The sequence below is a fragment of the Equus caballus genome, chromosome 7, assembly GCF_041296265.1.
Source record: "Equus caballus isolate H_3958 breed thoroughbred chromosome 7, TB-T2T, whole genome shotgun sequence".
In the NCBI taxonomy this organism is placed as follows: Eukaryota; Metazoa; Chordata; class Mammalia; order Perissodactyla; family Equidae; genus Equus; species Equus caballus.
Genome location: NC_091690.1, coordinates 56,324,517 through 56,344,292, shown reverse-complemented (window position 1 = coordinate 56,344,292; position 19,776 = coordinate 56,324,517). Strand labels below are relative to the sequence as shown.

The window sequence follows — 19,776 nt, the reverse complement described above, 5'->3', positions numbered from 1 at the left end:
ATTTCTACATTTCTCCTTGTCTTGGTCCAAAAGCATACTTTTGTAGAGCTGCAGTTAAAAATATTATGTATTTATTCTATCCTAAATTACTAATCTTCAGTATAACAGCATAATTAATCTTCACTGCATTCTAGGTTATCACAATTTGACTCCCTTATTGTTAAACATTCAGGTTGTTTCCAGTTTTTCATTATTACAACATAATGTTGCCAACACACCTTTAGGCATAGAGTCTTTGTCTTCTGATGATGTCCTTGTGTTAAGTTCCCAAGAGCAGGATTATTGACGTCAAGGTATAAATATCTTCATGGTCTTTGATATGGGGTTGGCATAATGCAAGCAAAATGTATTAACGTCTGATTGATACATATTCCTGACCTTAAGAGAGTGGCAAATTAAATCACGGATGCAGCATCTGCACACCGCTCATCTTGCATTCACTCGGCAGGAAGTTAAGGTCACAGCTTTGAGCATGTTCTTTCATTTTCAATCAACTTCTGCTCTTAAATCTTGGAGGTACATAATATCAGCTACCAAGATGGAAGATCACATCACAAAAAACCACAAAGACATTAAAATGTTATTACGAGAATATTATACTAGTGCCATTTTCGGCTTATGACATTTGTCAATGTCATTTAAGCTTACAAAAGACAAATTTATTTAAAAAGGCATTTGCAAGCAAAATAATATTTTATTGAAAATCAGAAGTTACAGTACTTTAAGACAGATATTTTTCATACGATAAAGAAAAATAAGTTAAAAGAAAAGGAATTGACTCAAGTGCAATGATATTTACTTTTCATTCAAACAAAATCACTTGAAAAACATAAAAATTGACACTTTTATTTATTCACGGCATAAACATGTATTTACCTATTTGTTATCAAAAAAACTTTAATGGAATAATTTTCAGAGTGACCTTTCAACACATCATCTTCCTGGACCCAATTTAAATGGTAAATTACTATTAGTATCTAATTCATGTAGATTACTGGTATGTGTGTGTGCATAAGAACTAGCTAATGTGAAATATTAAGAATGAGAGTGATTCATCATTTCGTTTATCACAGGGCAATAAATAGCATTTCTAAAGCATATTTTTTTTACCTCCTACGTCAAAAACAACCACTTTCGGAAAGGTGGTTAGCCTGGTGAGCACTAGCAGCATAAACAAGATTAACCGTAACACTACTGCAGTGCTTACTGTTAAAGCCAGCCGCTTCATGTCAGGGAGCAACTTCTTACACTTTTCAGATCAAAGTTTCTCAACTTTCTTACAAGGGGAAGGTAGTTGAGCCAAAAAGATTAAAATAGACTCATTTTTTAAAAACTCATTTTACCAAATTATTTTATTCCCCAACAGAAAATATTCACTGAGCTACTGTCTTCAATAATTTTACTTATTATTGCCATTAGCTCTATTTTCTATCTTCTCCCTTTCAAATTAAGAAAAGAGAAGTGAGGTCAAGACCTAATGTGGTATCTAGTACCAGTAAACAAACGCACTAGGCAGACCCTGTATTGACAACTACGATGAGGAGACGCCACACGGAAGCTACAGTAAGACATGTGCTTTGCCACCACTGAAATGGCATTAATGTAGATCTTTAATTAATAAATATTTTCATAGTATTTTGCTGTTAGAGAGCTTTCCTGTAACTATTATGAAAATACTGAATGAAATAGGCTCTGTTAGGACATTTACAACATGCACATTGCACAAAATGCTTACAAAGATGTTAAGTGCATCACCCAAGCAAGAGGCAGAAATGGTTTTAATTAAGGAGAATCCCGTGAAGACAGAATTAAAACATAACGTGGCATTTGCTAATACAGTACTTCTTTCATTTGGTAACACCACACAAATTGGTCTTTAACCAAGAAAAACTCTAGTTCTTATTTCTTTGTAGAGAAATCTGTCCACGTGGGGAAAAGAAGATCTTTTGACCAAAGTGTTTGAGAACCAGTGTTTTGACAAGTCAACTCTGAAACTAGTGAAATCCTTTCCAATGTAAGGGAATGGTGATCACTGACTCAGATCAGAGGTCATCAGAGGTAAACACAGCTTTCCTTTCTCTCCCCACCCCAGGAGTAGAAACAGCTCCCAGACACCTGATGAGCTTTCAGTGAAGAGGGTATTTACTGTGCCTGCAGATGAAACGCTGAAGTCATTTTAGCCATAATGTAACGGACAAAGATACTGGATACAAAATTTGACAGGTGCAATCATTCTTCTTTTTCCAGGCCCCAAAATAAAAGCAACAGCTGGTATAATCAAAATATCTCCTCCAAAAATCTTTAGAAAATGCTATGAGTCATTAAAATAAATTTTCAGAGGAAAAATACTTCCACTGATTTTTTTTGCAAATAAAATACATTATCAAAAATCCTTAAATAAGTGCATTTGTACTTTGCATCTACATAGTATTTTTTGTGAAGAATTAAAACTACTGTCCCCGTTTAGCCCCTCTTCCTTTCTGCATTCCAACTTTCCTCTCGTATTTAGAGCACGGATAGCCTAGTGAAGTAAGCCCTGGAGGTCGGCTGAGCGCTCACTGCATGAGGAAGCCTGGCTGGTAACATGCACAGCATTTGTTCAAGCTGAATTTAAAATATATTTATTGTGATGATCAACTATTCAAAATTTTGTTGAATCTGACGAATTCCATAAGGAAAATGAACAACAGGTAAAAAGGATAAAAATAAAATTTCACACATAGACTAGAAATATTATCTGAAGACAGCTGACAAAAACCTAATAGTGCTTTCTATTAAATAATGGTTTTCAAGTCATTTTATACCAAGCTATACATTGTTTTTAAAAAACACCTTATTGATAAAGATTATATATAACAGTTTCCACGATGATTACTTTTTCTGTAACTTCTTCTGCATCCTTTCAATGCGCCTAAAGGCTCAACATAACAGATTTGACATAAAAGTATCACAATTATTGGTGATATCTAATGCAAACATTTTAAAAAGTTTTGATTCTTATGATTTTGTACCAAAATAAAGCTTCTGATATATCTTGAGGATTATATTTGATGACTCGTTAATGATGTAAGCAAAAAATACATGAACTAAGTTAATATTTACATATAAAAATAGAGACTATATGCACTACAGTGATCCTGATGATACCGTGTGTTACAAATTAGAGTACCACTAGCTGATTAAAAAGGTCAACACGTTTTAAAGTATGAATTTAAAAAAAAATCAGGATTCTTAATGTTTTAGACCTTCCACGCCAGCTGAGATCTTTGTTTCGGTGAATAACTGGGCTTGAAGAAGGTGGAGCAACAGAAGGTGTTTCTCTGCAAGAAGCCTGGAGTCTCTCAACATTTAGTAGGCAGTTTATTACTGTCTCGATTTTTCCTAAGCATGAATCTCATTATTCTTTTATTCTGCCCATTCAGATCACTAAAAGGCTGTAATAAGGAAGCCACAGGCTGGAGAGAGGGCAGACATCCTGTATTTTGTCAGATATCTATTTTCTGCCATTAAGAAAAACAGTGCCTACAGCACCAGGAAAGGGAAGAAACAGGAGTGGGGCTCCAGTCACACAGCACACCAGGGCAGCTTCTGCCAGCCAGCAGTTACACCAGCAGGTGCTTTCTATTCTGTTTAAAAAAGGATGGCTCCTCCCCCTGCTGAGGCTTAATGACCCTTGGTGGGCTTTTCAGAGTTCCTGACTCTCTGCTCAGGTCATATACAATATTCAAAGATCGCCACTTTCAAAATAGCAAAATATAATTAAATAGATGCAACACTAGAGTTAAACTAAACATAATTTACTCTTTTCCTTGGATGTGATGTGAAAAATAAAAAATCCTGAACTTGGAATCAAAACAGATTCTCTCGATCTCAAGGCTGAGCGGTGTTGACCAAGTTACTTAACCTTTCTGAGCATCCATTTCCTCAGGTTAAAAATAAGGGGACTATATTGGATCACCTTTAAAGTCTCTTTCGAATTTGGCTGCAACACTAAGACAGAACCTGGCACAGTGCTTCTTGGTTTTCATTATGAAGATCAACCACCATTACAGAAGAGTGTAAAAATAATTCTGGTTTTTGGGATTTTCTGATGCTTACATTATAGCTAATCAAGTTTTCTATACTTCCAGGAATTAACCATTAGTATTTGGCTCTCTAATAAAAACATAATTGAGATATCTTTAATTAAACACAACGTATACTTTGACATTCACTGGGATGGTCTGGAGATTTCTGTCCCCGGTGTCCTTCTCTAATTCTCTTATTGTTGAAACCCTGTTCTCTCCTCAACTGGGTGGCAGAGTAGCATGGGGGTAAAAGAGAGAATCTTGGTTAAAGTATTTCTGACTGAAGAAGAATAACAGAAGTCTTTTTATTCTTTAATCTTAACATTTTAATTTTAATTTTTTCAACTTTGAAAACTAAAATTTTGAAATTACTGCTAATACTTATAACCAAGAATCTGTCATAGTTTACCACTACTGGTAAAGAATTATAATTTACTGACAAAATATCGATACTCTGCCAAAAGAAAACAGAGTTTGGTCCTACTTTTAGGTTTATGGCAAGGTATTCTACTAGTTCTTATTTTAATCACTTTCAAAACTGAGACAAAAGTAGAAGTCTCATAATTCTGCTTCTACTATTTCAAACCGGATGTAAAGCACGTTGAATTCAAATTTAGAGAGGGACCTTGCGGAGTGCCAGCTATAACTACAGGCACGGGCGTAGGATAAAGAATTTCTTCAACAGTTACATATGTACCTAACAAGAAACCAACAACTCCAGTGAATGCTATGGAAATATTTTTCAGGATCATCCATATATTGTAGTGTTCCTTAGAAAAGGTAAGAATTTCAACTAAAGGTGGCAGGATCAGGGCCAGCGTGCTGCTGCTCACAGCTCCAACGAAAGAAATGACAATGTCCAAACGAGGAATCAGAATTGCTCCAGCACCTAGAAAACAAAACCACACATTTGTCTTGCTTAAATATCTAATACTTATGTGAATACTAAATGTAGATATTTTCAATGCATTACAAGTCATTAATGCAAGTAGGCACTATTAAACTATTGCTTGTGAAAGAGTATGTCACGTTTTGCTCTGAGCTAATAAAGAAAACAAACCAAAACAGTGAGTGAAATTTCTTGGACTTTGACTTGTCAACAGAGTTTGTTATATAAACAACTTTTAATTTTTTGCCGTGAAATTCCAGGTGAAGAAGTTCTCATAGTTTACTTCCAAAGCATTTTCATTACTCTGCCATACAGCGCATTCTAAAATGCACAAAACATGGGGTGGTATGACATAAATAAATTCTTAAATAAGTGGGGAGAAGGGATAGCTATTCCTTACACTAGAATTCCAACTAACCAAAATATAAGGAACAATGGAAACAGAAAATCATTATTAAGCAAACACCACAAAATAGTTGTTTCAGGAAAAGGCACTGAAGGATGCTAAAATTAGTGGGCAAAAACAGTAGGAGAACAGGATATTTACCTAGTCTCAAAATATCTCCTTACAAGATACTTCTTAATTATAAAGGGAAAAAGAGTAACTTTACAGTAGAGAAATCTTTCAGACACCATCTTAGCCGAGTGATCAAAGTTAAAATCACCAGTAATAAGACATACTGACACCAGGAAATGATGCATTGAGAAGTGCAAAGCATCACCTGTGGAATTGTTGTTAAAAATGCTTAACTTCAGGGGCTGGCCCCGTGGCTAAGTAGTTAAGTTCACAAGCTCTGCTTTGGTGGCCTAGTGTTTCGCCAGTTCGAATCCCGGGCGTGGACATGGCACCGCTCATCAGGCCACGCTGAGGCAGCATCCCACATGCCACAACTAAAAGGACCCACAACTAAAAACACGTATGGTACAACTATGTACCAGGGGGCTTTGGGAGAAAAAGGAAAAATAAAACCTTTAAAAAAAAAGCTGCTTAACTTCAATCTAATCATAAGAAAGAATCACAGAAATCCAAATGGAAGGAAATTCTACAAAATTAGTAACACTTCAAAATGTCACGCTGAAGAAATACAAAGACAAGAACTGTCACGACTGGAGACGACGAAGGAAACATGACAACTACCCTCAAGTAGGACCTTGGATTGGTTCCTGGATCAGAAAAAGGTTATCAGTGGGAAAACTGGAGAAATCAGAATAAGGTCTATAGATGCGTTAGTAGGATTGTATCAATGTCAATTTCCTGGTTTTAATAACTGTATTGTGGAATGTGAGCTGTTAAAATTATGGGAAGTTGAGTAAAGGGTTTATGGTAACTCTACTTTCTTTTACAACTTTTTGAAATTATTTCAAACTAAAAAGTTAGAAAAAAAATAATGCATCACTATGGTCAACAGGATTTTCTTTCAAACCATTGATAAGTTTTCTGCAAGTTTTGATCTGGCACTTTCGTGATCTTATCTTTATCTTACCAAAGGATATCAACAGAAGGTTTGCAAAAAACCAAGACTCATATTCTTTCTTCAGATAGTCCTTAAATGGTTTGGTGAATGACTGACAGTTTGGAGTTGCCAGGAGAAATAACTGAGTTTGCTCACATGCAAGTTGTGACAACTATATCACCACTGCCACCAATGACGATCACGTCACCATAGTTCTGGCTGTGAGGACTCCAATTATGCACGTGTTGGCTCTCCTTTACTTGTCTTCTAAAGCTATCATCTTCCTCTCTCATCTTTGTTATCTCTTTCTTGTATTTCTAAGTTTGCTTCCTTTTTATTTTCTCATATCTAGCCTCTTTGTCTCTTACTGAACTTACAGAAATATATAATTTAACTTGTGCTCTTTGTAATTAAGTCTTAGGTTTACAGTCTACTGGTTTCTCTACTTCTTAATTTTTAGTTTAGGCTTTTCTTTCCTTCTTCGATTCTCTTGGTGGCTCTCAATGTTTTTTAGGAGTATGTGGAATTAATTTGGAACCACCATGTTTCTTGGAACCACAAGTTATTATTTACCATTTTCTATTTAAATTATGAAAGTTAAAACCCTAAAAATTATTTTGAAATTATAAACCTAGCCTCATACTTACAGGATTGAAGTATAATAAACCTTCCTAAATAAAATAACTGACTTTGAAGAAGTTGGAGCTCTAAACTAGAAATACTTTATAAAGTGGATTCCCTGTTTAATGGATGCTTGCTACATCCTTTTAACATTTCTCTCAAGGGAACTATAATGTAAATCATAACTCTCAAACAGTTAGGACCTCTGAAAATTCACTGAATATATCCATTTTGTGGAGGCACACTTCACCTACTTCGGTAAGCGGCAGTATAAAAGGAAAGCCAGGCAAACGTGACTAGAACCTTGCCATCTGAAGAGACTTTCATTTTGGAACCTGTTTTTCCTCATTAATGTTTTCAATAATCCAAGCTGCCACTAGTAAATCAGGCGAAATATTGCTGGAAAACCAAGTGGAGGAACACCACAGGATTTTAGAATTTATTCATTCACACTAAAATTCCATTTTCAAACACTTTCAAATAATGAAATTTATCAATTGGATAAAGTCATCCTTTAAATGTTATATAACCAATAGACATTTGCTAGTAAAAATGGCTTAATATGTTATTTGGTAATGTTATTAGCAGACAAGGAAGAGAAGTATATATACTTTAGGCAAAACCAACATTTTTAAAAGCTCAAAATTACAAAAACAATAAGTCAAAGGATAATTTGGGACAAGAATAGTTCACTTGTTACAAATATTCACTATAGGATTACTATAAATAGGTTGCTCTATGTCATTTACAGACAGCTATTATGAGTAGATCTATTAAGTACTAATTAAGCTTATTCACTATTTCCCAAAACTATATTATAGAGAAAAAGAATGTATCCTTAAGGTGCAAAGTTTCCTCTGATATGGAAAACAAAGCCTACTTTTTAAGTCCATTCTTTGCATCTGAGGAATGAAAGAGGCTATATCAGAGACAAAAATAAAATACTTGATAATATAACATCAACAATAAAATGGTGGGAAACAGCAGATAAATTTTAATTACACAGTTGTTAATTTTGCTCTCCATACACCTACTGACTCTAAAATAGAATATTAGGATACAGAATAGTACTTTTTCTCATCTGCAGTGGCAACTAACTCAAAGAGGGTTTTAGTGTCTTTAGTATTCTACAAACTACTAAAGATTTACGCTTTTTGGTACTTATGTAGTCACAAACTACTAAAAAGCAGAAAGCATACTCTCAAAGCCAACGACTCTTCAAATCAGAAGTAGCAGAAGAGTCAACGAACTGGACAGGGACAGAAATAAACAGGATTTAACATATTTTTCAGATTCAATTCAAACGTGGAATCAAAATACTGGTCTCAGTGTTCATTACAATTCAAAATTTAACATCTCTTTCTACAGGTTTGCTTTTAAATTAGTCATGTACCCACATAACAATGTTTTGGTCAACAACGTCTGCACATACAAAGGTGGTCCCATGAGGTCAGGGGTCCCATGAGCCTAGGTGTGTAATAAGCTATATCATCTAGGTTTGTCTAAGTACACACTCTATGATGTTCACACAATGACAAATTGCCTAATGATGCACTTCTCAGACGTATCCCCATCATTAAGTGATGCATGACTGTAAAAGGTATTTATCGTTGTCCATGGTGGCCTCTGGCCAGTTTCTATCCACTCTTCTTCCTCACCTGTGAGATGCCTACATGCCAAGTAAGTGCCTACAGGGAATATGTAGGAAGAGGCTGATCCATCTTTTCAAGCTTTTGAGTTCCACTAAGAAGATATTCTGAAATGATGATTCAAATGCTAAATGCAGACTTGGACATAACCAATATAATCCAAGCTGATAAGCCCACTACTTTGAAGACCAACACTACAAATTTGGATTCAGTCCTTGGAAAGGATTACGGAACACTGAAAGATACTCAGTGTTCAACGCAAATCCAGCTGAGCCGCCACTCTCATGGCTAGTGTTACACAGCCTGCTCTATGGACATTACAAGGTCCTGTCGGCTGTCCACGCACACGTTATTAAGGAACCCTCCCCAAAATCTTTTCAAGTGCTTTGGAGAACAGATAAAAAACATTTCAGTCATGAATATCAGTTGGCTTTTACTTAAATTTGGAAGGTTGGGCCAAAGACTCAAATGAAGTTCAGTGTTCAATGATGTATCCCAACAAAGCAGAAGTGAGTATCGCATGATTTCTGTTCTCTTTGTGCAAAGCATGCTACAAATATAACCCTCATATATGCTTGAGCAGCTTTAACTATTCTTAACTAAAACAAAGAAAGAGCAAGGAAAAAGCTACAATGCTCTATGCTTCAGCACATAGGTAGCTCCAACATAACGATGGCAGCCAATGTGCAGAAATGGATGAAATTATTAAAATTTCTGATCTCAACATTTTTCTCAAGCTCATTTAAATGAATTTCAGTAATTAATTTTAAAAGGAGACACACTTTAAGAATAGAACTGTCTTACACCTATTGATAAAAGGACTTTTACTGAAATTAGTCTTTTTATTTAGTATAGTTTTCAAAATTTCAATAAAAGCAGTGTATTAAAAAAATTTCAAAAAACAATTTTTTTTAAAGATTTCATTTTTCCTTTTTCTCCCCAAAGCCCCCCGGTACATAGTTGTATATTTTTAGTTGTGGATCCTTCTAGTTGTGGCACGTGGGACGCCACCTCAGCGTGCGGTGCCATGTCTGCGCCCAGGATCCGAAGCAGCTGCCGAAGTGAAGCACTCAAACTTAACCACTCTGCCACGGGGCCAGCCCCTCAAAATGTTTTAAAGTAACTTTTTCATATTAAATGTTTCATTGGTCACCAGAGAATGGGTTTATTGACTTCATTCCTCAAGATGATTTCCCTTATTAGTTGATACAATTCATGTAAATACTACTTTGAAAAATAAGTTTCATTTCCTTTTCCCAGCTTTGTTTTTTCTTCAAACAAAATGGAATGCACCAAGTTCTTTTAAATCTAGGCATAAGCTCCACCTCAAGCTACTCAGTGCAACTTACAGAGTTGCCCAGAATTTCTAGCTGCACCATTCTCTAACCTTCAACGGGCCAGGAAGTTTATTAATATCATCCACAGAATTTCCAAAGCCACTTGTTCCCCAGAACACCAGTAATCTGGTCCCTGCCATCATTCCAGGCAATCCCATCGTCAGCTGTTGCAGTCATCCTTATATTTGTGGTTACAATAATAAAGGTGACAATAATCACTTCTAGCCACTTCATTAATATTTTAAAACCCTATAAAAATGCCATAAGGAAGTCTTACCTTCGTTTCATAGTTAAGAGGGGCTCAAAGGTGGTATGTAACTTGCCTAAAGACACCAATAAGCAAGCAGGCCCGAGTGTGAACCATCAGATCAGTGTGACTCCAAAACTCACACTCTTCCCACTATACCAAACTCAAGCTCCCTCTCTACAAGCCTCCATTATAATGTTGTCTCCTGGAGGTATTTTATAACGTGACACCCTAGTAAGAGATTATAGACACTCCTCCAAATAACAAGTAAAATTAGCCACTGAAATTATTAAAGACCAAAACAAAACAAAACCCATTCCTGTTGGTAGTGATGGAGAGTTAAACTGTTATATATACAACAGTGAGCAGAGAGGAAAAACCTGAGGAAAACTAGAGCCAAAGTAAAATGTGTATCAACAATATAAGGGGTCCCTTACACATGTGACTTAAACACATTTTTATTTTAATCACCACTGACGTCACTTTTAAAATAATCTGATTTGTTCTTTTAAGTGTGACAGGATCTGGTTTGTGTTTTTCTCATATAGTAGTAGAATAACAAAATTTTAAACCAAAAAGTATCCCAGCTAGGTGAATAAAATTGCTTCAAAAATATTAAAAAATATACTTTCAGTAGCTTCATTATAGGAAATTCAACAATGAAAATTATTATGATATAAATATGCAGCGATACTTACAAGTAATACTAACCAAGAAGGACCTCATCACAAATTCACAGATTTGCTTCCATTTAGCGTGAAATTTGGATGTGATCACAGGGATAATGATCTCTGCTGGAACATAGAACTGGATTGAATATGTCACAAAAATGCCAAAGGAATATAGAATTTTCACTGATTGATATAACCTGTTAAAAAAAAAATTTCAAAATTTAGTCATTCTTTTCTTTCCAGCTTTATTGGGGTATAACCGACAAATAAAACTGTAATATATTTAAAGTGTACAATGTGATGATTTGATATACATATACATTGTGAAAGGAGTCCCACAATTGAGTTAATTAACACATCTATTACTTCATATATTTGCCTTTTGTTTTTTTGGTGAGAACGCTTTGGATCTACTCTCTTAGCAAAACTCAATCATACAATACAGTGTTATCAACTATAGTTACCAGGTTATACATTAGATCCTCAGACCTTTCTCATCACTAAAAGTTTGTCCCTTTTTACCAAACTCTCCTTTGTTCCCCCATCCACCAGCCCCTGGCAACCACCAATCTACTCTCTGTTTATATGAGGTTGACTTTTTTCTTCTTAGATTCCACATATAAGTGATACTATGCAGTATTTGCCTTTCTCTGTCTGGCTTGTTTCACTTAGCATAATGCCTTTCAGGTTCATCCGCATTGTTGTCTTAATATGAATCTAGCTTTCTTCCTTTATTTTTAATGTTAAGATAGACAAGAAATCCAATACAAACTTAGGCCACTATCTTACTAATTAAATGCTTGTTTATAAAAAAGCCAGCTGATCTCTATGAAATTTCTAGATGACAGGCAGACAATTCATTTTGACAAGCCTAGAAAGCTTGACCGTGGCATGCAAAGTTTTGGGACATCTTGTTGGAAAGATTTCATTTTAGGCTAAGCCAATGTTCTGAGGGTTAAGCTGAGCTCCGGGAAGAGCTAACGTTTTCTCAACTTTCTTTTAAAAAGTTGAGCATACTGTGTGTCTTTGATATCTCAGTGATCTGTCTACAGAAGAAAAACTTCATATTGAACTCTGAGTTGGTTCTCCTTGTTTGATAATCTTTGTGGGTATGTCATTAGTTGCAGAAATGTCATCATTCTTAAGTCCAAAAGGAAGGCATCTAAATGATTTCAAGTTGCAAAGTTCTCTAGATTATATAGGAATTCCACCTATGTTAAACTTACATTAATAAGGGAAATAAAGTTGTTGGGTTGGGTGGTGGTTGTTCTGTCCAAGTAAATTTATCCTTTTGATGCCCAGTGCTTCGAAACAGCACAGCAATTTTCAGTTTTATAATTATCTTTATAATTATATTTTTTCCCTGCATGGTAGACAGCCTCTTGTCAAAACTCAGCATGCATGTCTTGATAAAGACTTTGGTAGACTTCCTTTGTCTGGCAAAAGACGACGTTTTAAATGATAACGACAGAGAGAGAAAATGTAGAAGCATGGGACTCAGAGGGACATATAGAACCTACTCCCTTGGGTTACAGCTAATAAAATGGTATGCTGTATTTTTTGAAATTTTGAATATTTTATAGCAATCAAAATAAAAACCCAATCACTCTTATATTCTTTAAGAAACAAACGAAAGAGGAGACTATGGATGGAAAGTGCAGCAGCATTAGGGGTAATGAGTAACACGGACGTCCTCCTTCAGCAGAAACGTCATTGATAGCCACAGCCTTCCCACTGAAAAGTTCTACTCTCTCATCTAAGAGGCATATGCACAGGAAGAGTGTTTCTTTCTTAAGAAAAAAGGCAATCATTTTAAAGGGATAGAAAATATTCCACTTTTGGTAAAGAAAGCCCTTGATATTAATTAGGCTTTAAGCTTATTTCTGAAGTCTTAAGACTTAAAGTAGTTAAGATCATAAACAGTTGTCTAAACTGTGGCCAAGAAAGAAAGAATTCATAAGTCTCCTCCCATAATGTATTCATCATAGGAGTGAGTAAAAAGGAAACAAAAAAGGTGAGTAGAAATAGATTTGAAAATACTACGAACATCATAATTAAGAAGAAACTCCTTATGGCTAGTGACAATAAAATCTTAATTTTAAAATGATCTCAGGATATATTTCTCAGCTTGAGGCTCAAAGTTTAAACATAAATGGTCAAGTTACTGAAATGTATAAAATAACTAAAAGACTCCTGCTTCATATACTCTCATACGTAATTGTGGAGAATTAGATGAATATTCTTATTAGATTATTATTCAAACACTTCCTTTTTTCTAATTATCTTTTAACTTACTTGCTTTTTTTTGTTTGTTTTTGAGGAAGATTAGCCCTGAGCTAACTGTTGTCAATCCTCCTCTTTTCACTGAGGAAGACTGGCCCTGAGCTCACATCCATGCCCATCTTCCTCTACTTTATATGTGGGACGCCTACCACAGCATGGCATGCCAAGTGGTGCCATGCCTGCACCTGGGATCCAAACCGGTGAACCCCGGGCTGCCGAAGCAGAATGTGCGCACTGGGCCGGCCCCCAATTAACTTACTTGTTTTTAAAGTATGGTTAACAACATATTTAAAAAAACATCATAATGCATAATTATAATTACTTTTCTACTGATATAAACAAGTTATATAGGCTAGTAATCTGATTTTTATTAATGACATTCAATAACATTATATACAATTACTATCATTTGGTGTTACACAGAGTGAAAATGGGAAATAAGTGGCTTGGGTCTTTTAGAAGCTGGCATACTTGCTAATCATCAACCAAAGAACACTAATATAGGAATAAGAGTGTTTAAGAAAAGCCTGCAGTCTTGTAAAATCAACTGTTCCACTCTTACTTCTGTTCTGTTTCAAGAACCCACTAATTTCTATGTTTGACATCTAAATTTTCAATCATTCTAGACTATTTTTCTCTACTCAGCTTTTCCACAGATAATATCAACCTTTGTTCTCATTTTGGTTTTAAGCAGGCATCTATGGCAGGGGCCTTTATGTCTAAGTCTTAGGAATGAAGAGTTGAAGGAAGAATCTACCCAGTAAACTCTCTCTCCAAAAAACACACTTTCTTTTTATTTTTTTTTTGAGGAAGATTAGCCCTGAGCTAACTGCTGTCATTCCTCCTCTTTTCACTGAGGAAGCCTGGCCCTGAGCTCACATCCATGCCCATCTTCCTCTACTTTATATGTGGGACGCCTACCACAGCGTGGCTTGCCAAGCAGTGCCATGTCCACACCTGGGATCCAAACCCGCGAACCCTGGGCTGCTGAAGCAGAATGTGCGCACTTAACCACTGCGCCACCGGGCCAGCCCCAAAAATAAACTTTCTTAAAGTCATAGGAACTTGTTTTGAGGATATATAAGGACATAAAATAACTTTTAAATAATATTTAGTGTACATTAAAAGGCATTTAAAAATTCACTCCCAAAGTTCTTGCAAGTTAGACTCTGTTCTATTCTTCACTGTATTTCCCCCAACGCACTTAGTAGGTGACAGATACTTATTAAATATTAATTAAATTAATATTAATGGTCAAAAATGGGTTTGGAGAGGTAATTCTTAGAAATTACATCCAATCATCACAACTAAAAATACTTCACAGAATATAAATGATTATTGCTTGAAAACAAAATCTGCTATACTGGTAGCAAATAAATTTAATACCTTAGTAAAGAGCAGAAATGTATTTTTTAAATAAGTTTGCAGTCGATATATGAAACCAGATTATGGGAGGAAAAACAACTAACAGGTCCAGTGAAAACATGAGTTTTGAAAATACAGGATTTCAAAATTTTTAATGCTTCTATTCTTCTCTCTACATTGGCTCAAATCAATACTTAACCTAAATTCACAGATACGAATATTTAAAAATTGTTTAAAAGCCAACCTGGGAAATAAGTTGTTGACTGGCTCTCTCTCTCTCAGGTTGAATACAGAAGTACTCTGGGAAAGAATCTGATACATGACTTTCCCTCAGGGCCGCTTCATGACACTCGGGTTAAGAATCTTGAGGGTTTAAGCTCTATTAAGAAGAAAAGGAGTCTTCTTGAGGACCAGCTACAATTCTTACCAAGAACCTCACCTCGCTCTACGCTAAACGCTAAAACAACCAGGGTTATGTAGCATCCACCGCTAGACTGACTGCTTTGAACCACCACGCTTGCTACATGCTCACTGGAGTGTGAGGATTATGAAGAGATTGTTATCTCTTCACTGCTGTTTCTCTTGTGCCTGGAACAGCACCTCGTACATAAAAGGCACACAACAAATATCTGTTAAGTGAATAAAGGAATTTGGTAGACATTCTTCATTTTGGATTCAATATAATTAATGACAGTCATTCTGATGAGGAAAGGCAGAGGCAGTTTTGGGCCAGGATTTCCAGATACAGGCAACTTTAATATTGGAAGAAGATTATTAAGAATTTGTGAGGGAGAGGACAGAGAAAACAGTCCAGGATACATGAATCTTCTTTCTCTAGTTACCTTAAATTTCTTTCTCTATTTCTTTATTTATTGTGCCTCTTGGTGAGTCCATTCTTGCCTAAACATTTTCATCTCGGGCAACAAGCTCCTCGGAGTTCAACCCCTTGACCGCCTGTGGGATCAATGAAGATCAATTGATTACCTGCCGCTACCAGGCACCCAGCTCCTGTATTTGCTACAAACATGGGCTTAGACTCGGGGGCTGTTCTGTTTTGGAGGGAAAATGAAGTCCCAGTTTAATTATCTTAATAAATTAAAATGCCTACGTCATCCCTGTTCTTATATGCTTCTACCCTACTTTTTGATTCAGCCTTTCCTATCCAATATCTGCTTCACAAAGAATGCCACATGTGAGACAGCAGAAGTCACCTTACTGCTTCCCTGTGTCTGTTCGTGTGAAAATCTAATACCCTTGATATTTCTTAGAAGTCCATGTCTGCTGATTTAATGAGTAACGTATGAATTTAGTCTAGGCCAGTATTTTTCAAACCCTCATCATGACCCATTAGTAGGTTAGGATATCAATTGAGTGGATTGTAAGAAGTTTTTTCCCTAATATATAGACTAGAGTAGAGAATATCACGGAACGCTGTATGTAGAAAAACTAAAGGTTTTTACTTAACCTTTCACTTATTTCAGTTATTTACATGTGTGTGGGCGACGTGTACCACAAAGATTCTTATGCACACGGACACATACACACTTACTTCTATTACGGTTTTTCCATAGAACATATTTTCCTTTCTTACTGTAGGTTGCCATTTACAAAGTTAGGGGCTGGCCCAGTGGCGTAGTGGTTAAGTTCATGCACTCTGCTTTGGCAGCCCAGGGTTCACAGGTTCAGATCCTAGGCATGGACCTACACACTACTCATTAAGCCATGCTGTGGCGGCATCCCACATACAAAAGAATAGAGAACAATTGGCCAGATGTTAGCTCAGGGACAATCTTCCTCACCAAAAAAAAAGTTAAAGAGCCACTAACTGAAACCAAATAAGCTGGTACAGTAAACTGTGATGGGAAAAAGAAGAAAGAGTATGGAACAGACCTTGTGTTTCAGACTGGTAAAAAGAAAACAACAAAACAAAACTGAACAAATGAGACCAACAACAAAAAAAGATGTTTGTTCCTATGATGTATATACTATCACTCAAGAGGACACAGTGACAGAACCCAAATAAATACTATTGGCTATGTTAAGTCCTCTTAAGAACTTAGACCATCACTGATACTCAATGATTACCATCAAGTCTCCACATCTCCAACCTTCCCTGACAAGAATGACAGAAGCTGGAAACCACCTTCTGGTTTAAATTCCATAAATTACTATCAGAGGAGTCGGAGAGTATAATCTAAACACAATCGCCCAGAATATTTTCTAATGATCTGACACTCACTCAACACAAACTCAAAAGATAATACCCTTCTTTTAAAGCCTCTGCGGGGGGCCTGCCTAACTCCATAGCCATTTTTTTCTTCAGACTAATCTCACGCCAACTTTTCCCATTTGGGACCTCCTTGTTGGTGAGGAGATCCTGTAAGTTAAAGTACTACATAGTAACTCACATCAGAACCTGAGACCATTTGTGTGAAAGAAAAGAATCCACAAAAAGTGAAAGGAAAAATTCTACAAATCAATCCCCATGACAAGGAACATCATTTTATGGTCTGTGTTACTGTCACATGACCTTATTTAAATAGATTTTTGAACTCCAGTATTCAAGAGGTTCATCAGCTCCTCTTGGTGGTTTTGCTTGCCCCTGCACTGCGCCTGTCCTTCTCCAAGCACATATTCCCTCCTCGGTGTGGCAGTTGCTAAGGGTTCTCAAAGCTTTAGGCTAAACACGGTGCTGAAGCATCAATTTCACTCAAAGGTTTTTTTGAGGGGGAATTATTTTTATATAAAAAGCAACATGGAGATTATGAACTAGAATGTAAAAGTGTACTTGTTTTTAATAGAGCATGAATTGATGCAATCCTTGAGGCAGGCTATTTGGGATAATGCCCCAGGATAGCCAAGGGAACGCTTTTCTTCTCTTCTCTGCTATTTGGGTTACTTCAGTGGAAATCTCAGAGAAACATGCTAAAACATCACTCAGCTAGGACTAGTAGTGGTGCCTTGGTTATATTATCAGGCAACAGGGTTTTAAGCCTAGAACACTATTTGACAAACATTTACAGCCTAAGTGCTGAGCAAGGTGCTAGATTGTGGAGATGCATCACAAACCAGGAAGATGCAGGGTTCCGGCCCTCAAGGTGCTCATGTTCTAGCTCAGAACTGTGATTTTACTTCATTATCATCTTTTTTTTTTGTTTAAAGGTTTTATTTTTCCTTTTTCTCCCAAAGCCCCCCAGTGCATAGTTGTGTATTTTTAGTTTTGGGTCTTTCTAATTGTGGCATGTGGGACGCCGCCTCAGCATGGCTTGATGAGCAGTGCCATGTCCGTGCCCAGGATTTGAACTGGTGAAATCCTAGGCCGCCAAAGCGGAGTGTGCAAACCCGACCACTCAGCCACGGGGCCGGCCCCTCCGTATCATCTTTAAAATATATTCTTTATTTCAAAAACTAAATGCAAGATGTTGAACAATATCATTCATAACTAGTTTTAAAAGATGATGCCTCAATAAGATTGAGGGTAATAAACAATTAATAATAATTTGGAGCCTCTCTAATCCATACTTGCTTTATCCTGGGGCTGCTTTCTAATTCCATCTTTTCTTGTAAAAATATCCCTTATGAACTCTGAGACTTTAAGTCAATAGGGAATCAAAAGCCCTTTACAGGGCTGGCCCAGTAGCACAGGGGTTAAGTCTCATGACCTCTGTTTTGGCAGCCTGGGGTTCGGAGATTAGGATCCTGAGCACAGACCTACACATGGATCATCAAGCCATGCTGTGGCAGCGTCCCACATGTAAAATAGAGGAAGACTGGCACAGAGGTTAGCTCAGCGACAATCTTCCTCAAGCAAAAAGAGGAAGATTGGCAATGGATGTTAACTCACAGCCAATCTTCCTTACCAAGAAAAAGAAAAATCCCTTTACAGCTTCTCAAAGCTAGTAGCTGTTAGTCCCTAGGATCCTGTGGCAGTCATTGGCTGTCATACTTGGCCAGTACAGGGTACACTGCACATTCTCTAACTTTGTAGGTCTACTTCCTGAAGCACAGGGAGAAAATGGAAGAAGAGATTCATATGTGGTATATCAAGAAAGGAATCTTAGCCATAATTCCATGATTATTTTAATGCAAGTTCCTCATTTTACGCAAGACTATCAGTGTATAAGACAAGCATCTCCTCTCCAGTATGTATCAGTCGTGGCTGTTATTTTCGCTGTCCCGGCTGCAGAGACCATAAAGAAATAGACTATAGGCCACAAGAGGCATATCTCCACAATGAAAAGGTATTACCCAACAGAAGTTCTCTAAAGGAGAATACTTATCTTGATGTGCTTTCCTGTGTTTTCCAGATTTTGTTTCTTAGGATATTTGTACTAGGCTTTCCTCTAAGTGAAAAGCAGGTGTCTAGCTAGGCTTTCATGAATAGAAACTATGATCTGATAGTCCGTTTTTAACTAAGACTTGCAACTAGGTCCATTCTAACTGGAAAGCCATAGCAATTAAGGATAAGGCGAGTGGTGGCAAGGGGAGGCAGAAAAACGGAAGGATTAATGAGAGCTACGGCAGGGACAGTATCCTGCCTTCACATTTAGTTGTGAATACCAAAACGACTCCCTACGTATCTTTGCCCACTGTCCCTCCACATGGTCTTAACTCTCTGGGGATGGGAACATCTTAACCTAACATGCACGCATATCACTTCAGTTTCTTCTCCTGTAAGATTTTCTTTAAATATTTTTGTAAATTAAGAGTAGGGAAGAATTCTGAGCTTGTTTCCGCCTACATTTTATACTTGACACTAAAAGTACTTGTCAAATTTATTTATAAAATTATTTTTAAGATTTAGTCTAAAAATTATTCTAAGTGGGGAAAAATATCATTCTATTTTCTAGATATTGTATAGTATTTGAAAAGAGGAACTATCCTACCATAATTTTTAGCCTTGATTCTCTTATATTAAGCTGTTCAAGCTTCTAGTCCATATTCAACTATTACATAAAAGAAAAAAAAACCATTTGAATGGAACAAAACTATTATAATCAACTGTAACATATGTTGTTGAAATAAATGCTAAACACTATGTATCTTATTTGTAGTCATATCTCCAGTTTAAAATAAATGTATAACATTTGAAACGTTTCCATCTTGAAATATATTTATAAACTATGTCATAGCTTAAGTAAAACTCTAAGATAAGCACACTGCGGGTGTGGCCCTTGTGCAACCTGGAAACTA

At 36.4% G+C, this 19,776-nt stretch overlaps 1 protein-coding gene across 1 annotated transcript in view; it reads right to left on the bottom strand.

Moving 5' to 3' along the window:
* Positions 1 to 674: 674 nt before the first annotated feature.
* The window catches only part of SLC36A4 (solute carrier family 36 member 4), a 54,566-nt gene continuing 35,464 nt past the window's right edge, over positions 675 to 19,776 (bottom strand). The window contains exons 10-11 of the mRNA XM_023645578.2: positions 10,963 to 11,132; positions 675 to 4,956 (exon numbers count right to left, since the gene is read on the bottom strand). Of these exons, the coding sequence (XP_023501346.1) occupies positions 4,643 to 4,956; positions 10,963 to 11,132 (484 nt within the window). The 3' untranslated portion in view covers positions 675 to 4,642. The remainder of the gene's footprint in view (positions 4,957 to 10,962; positions 11,133 to 19,776) is intronic.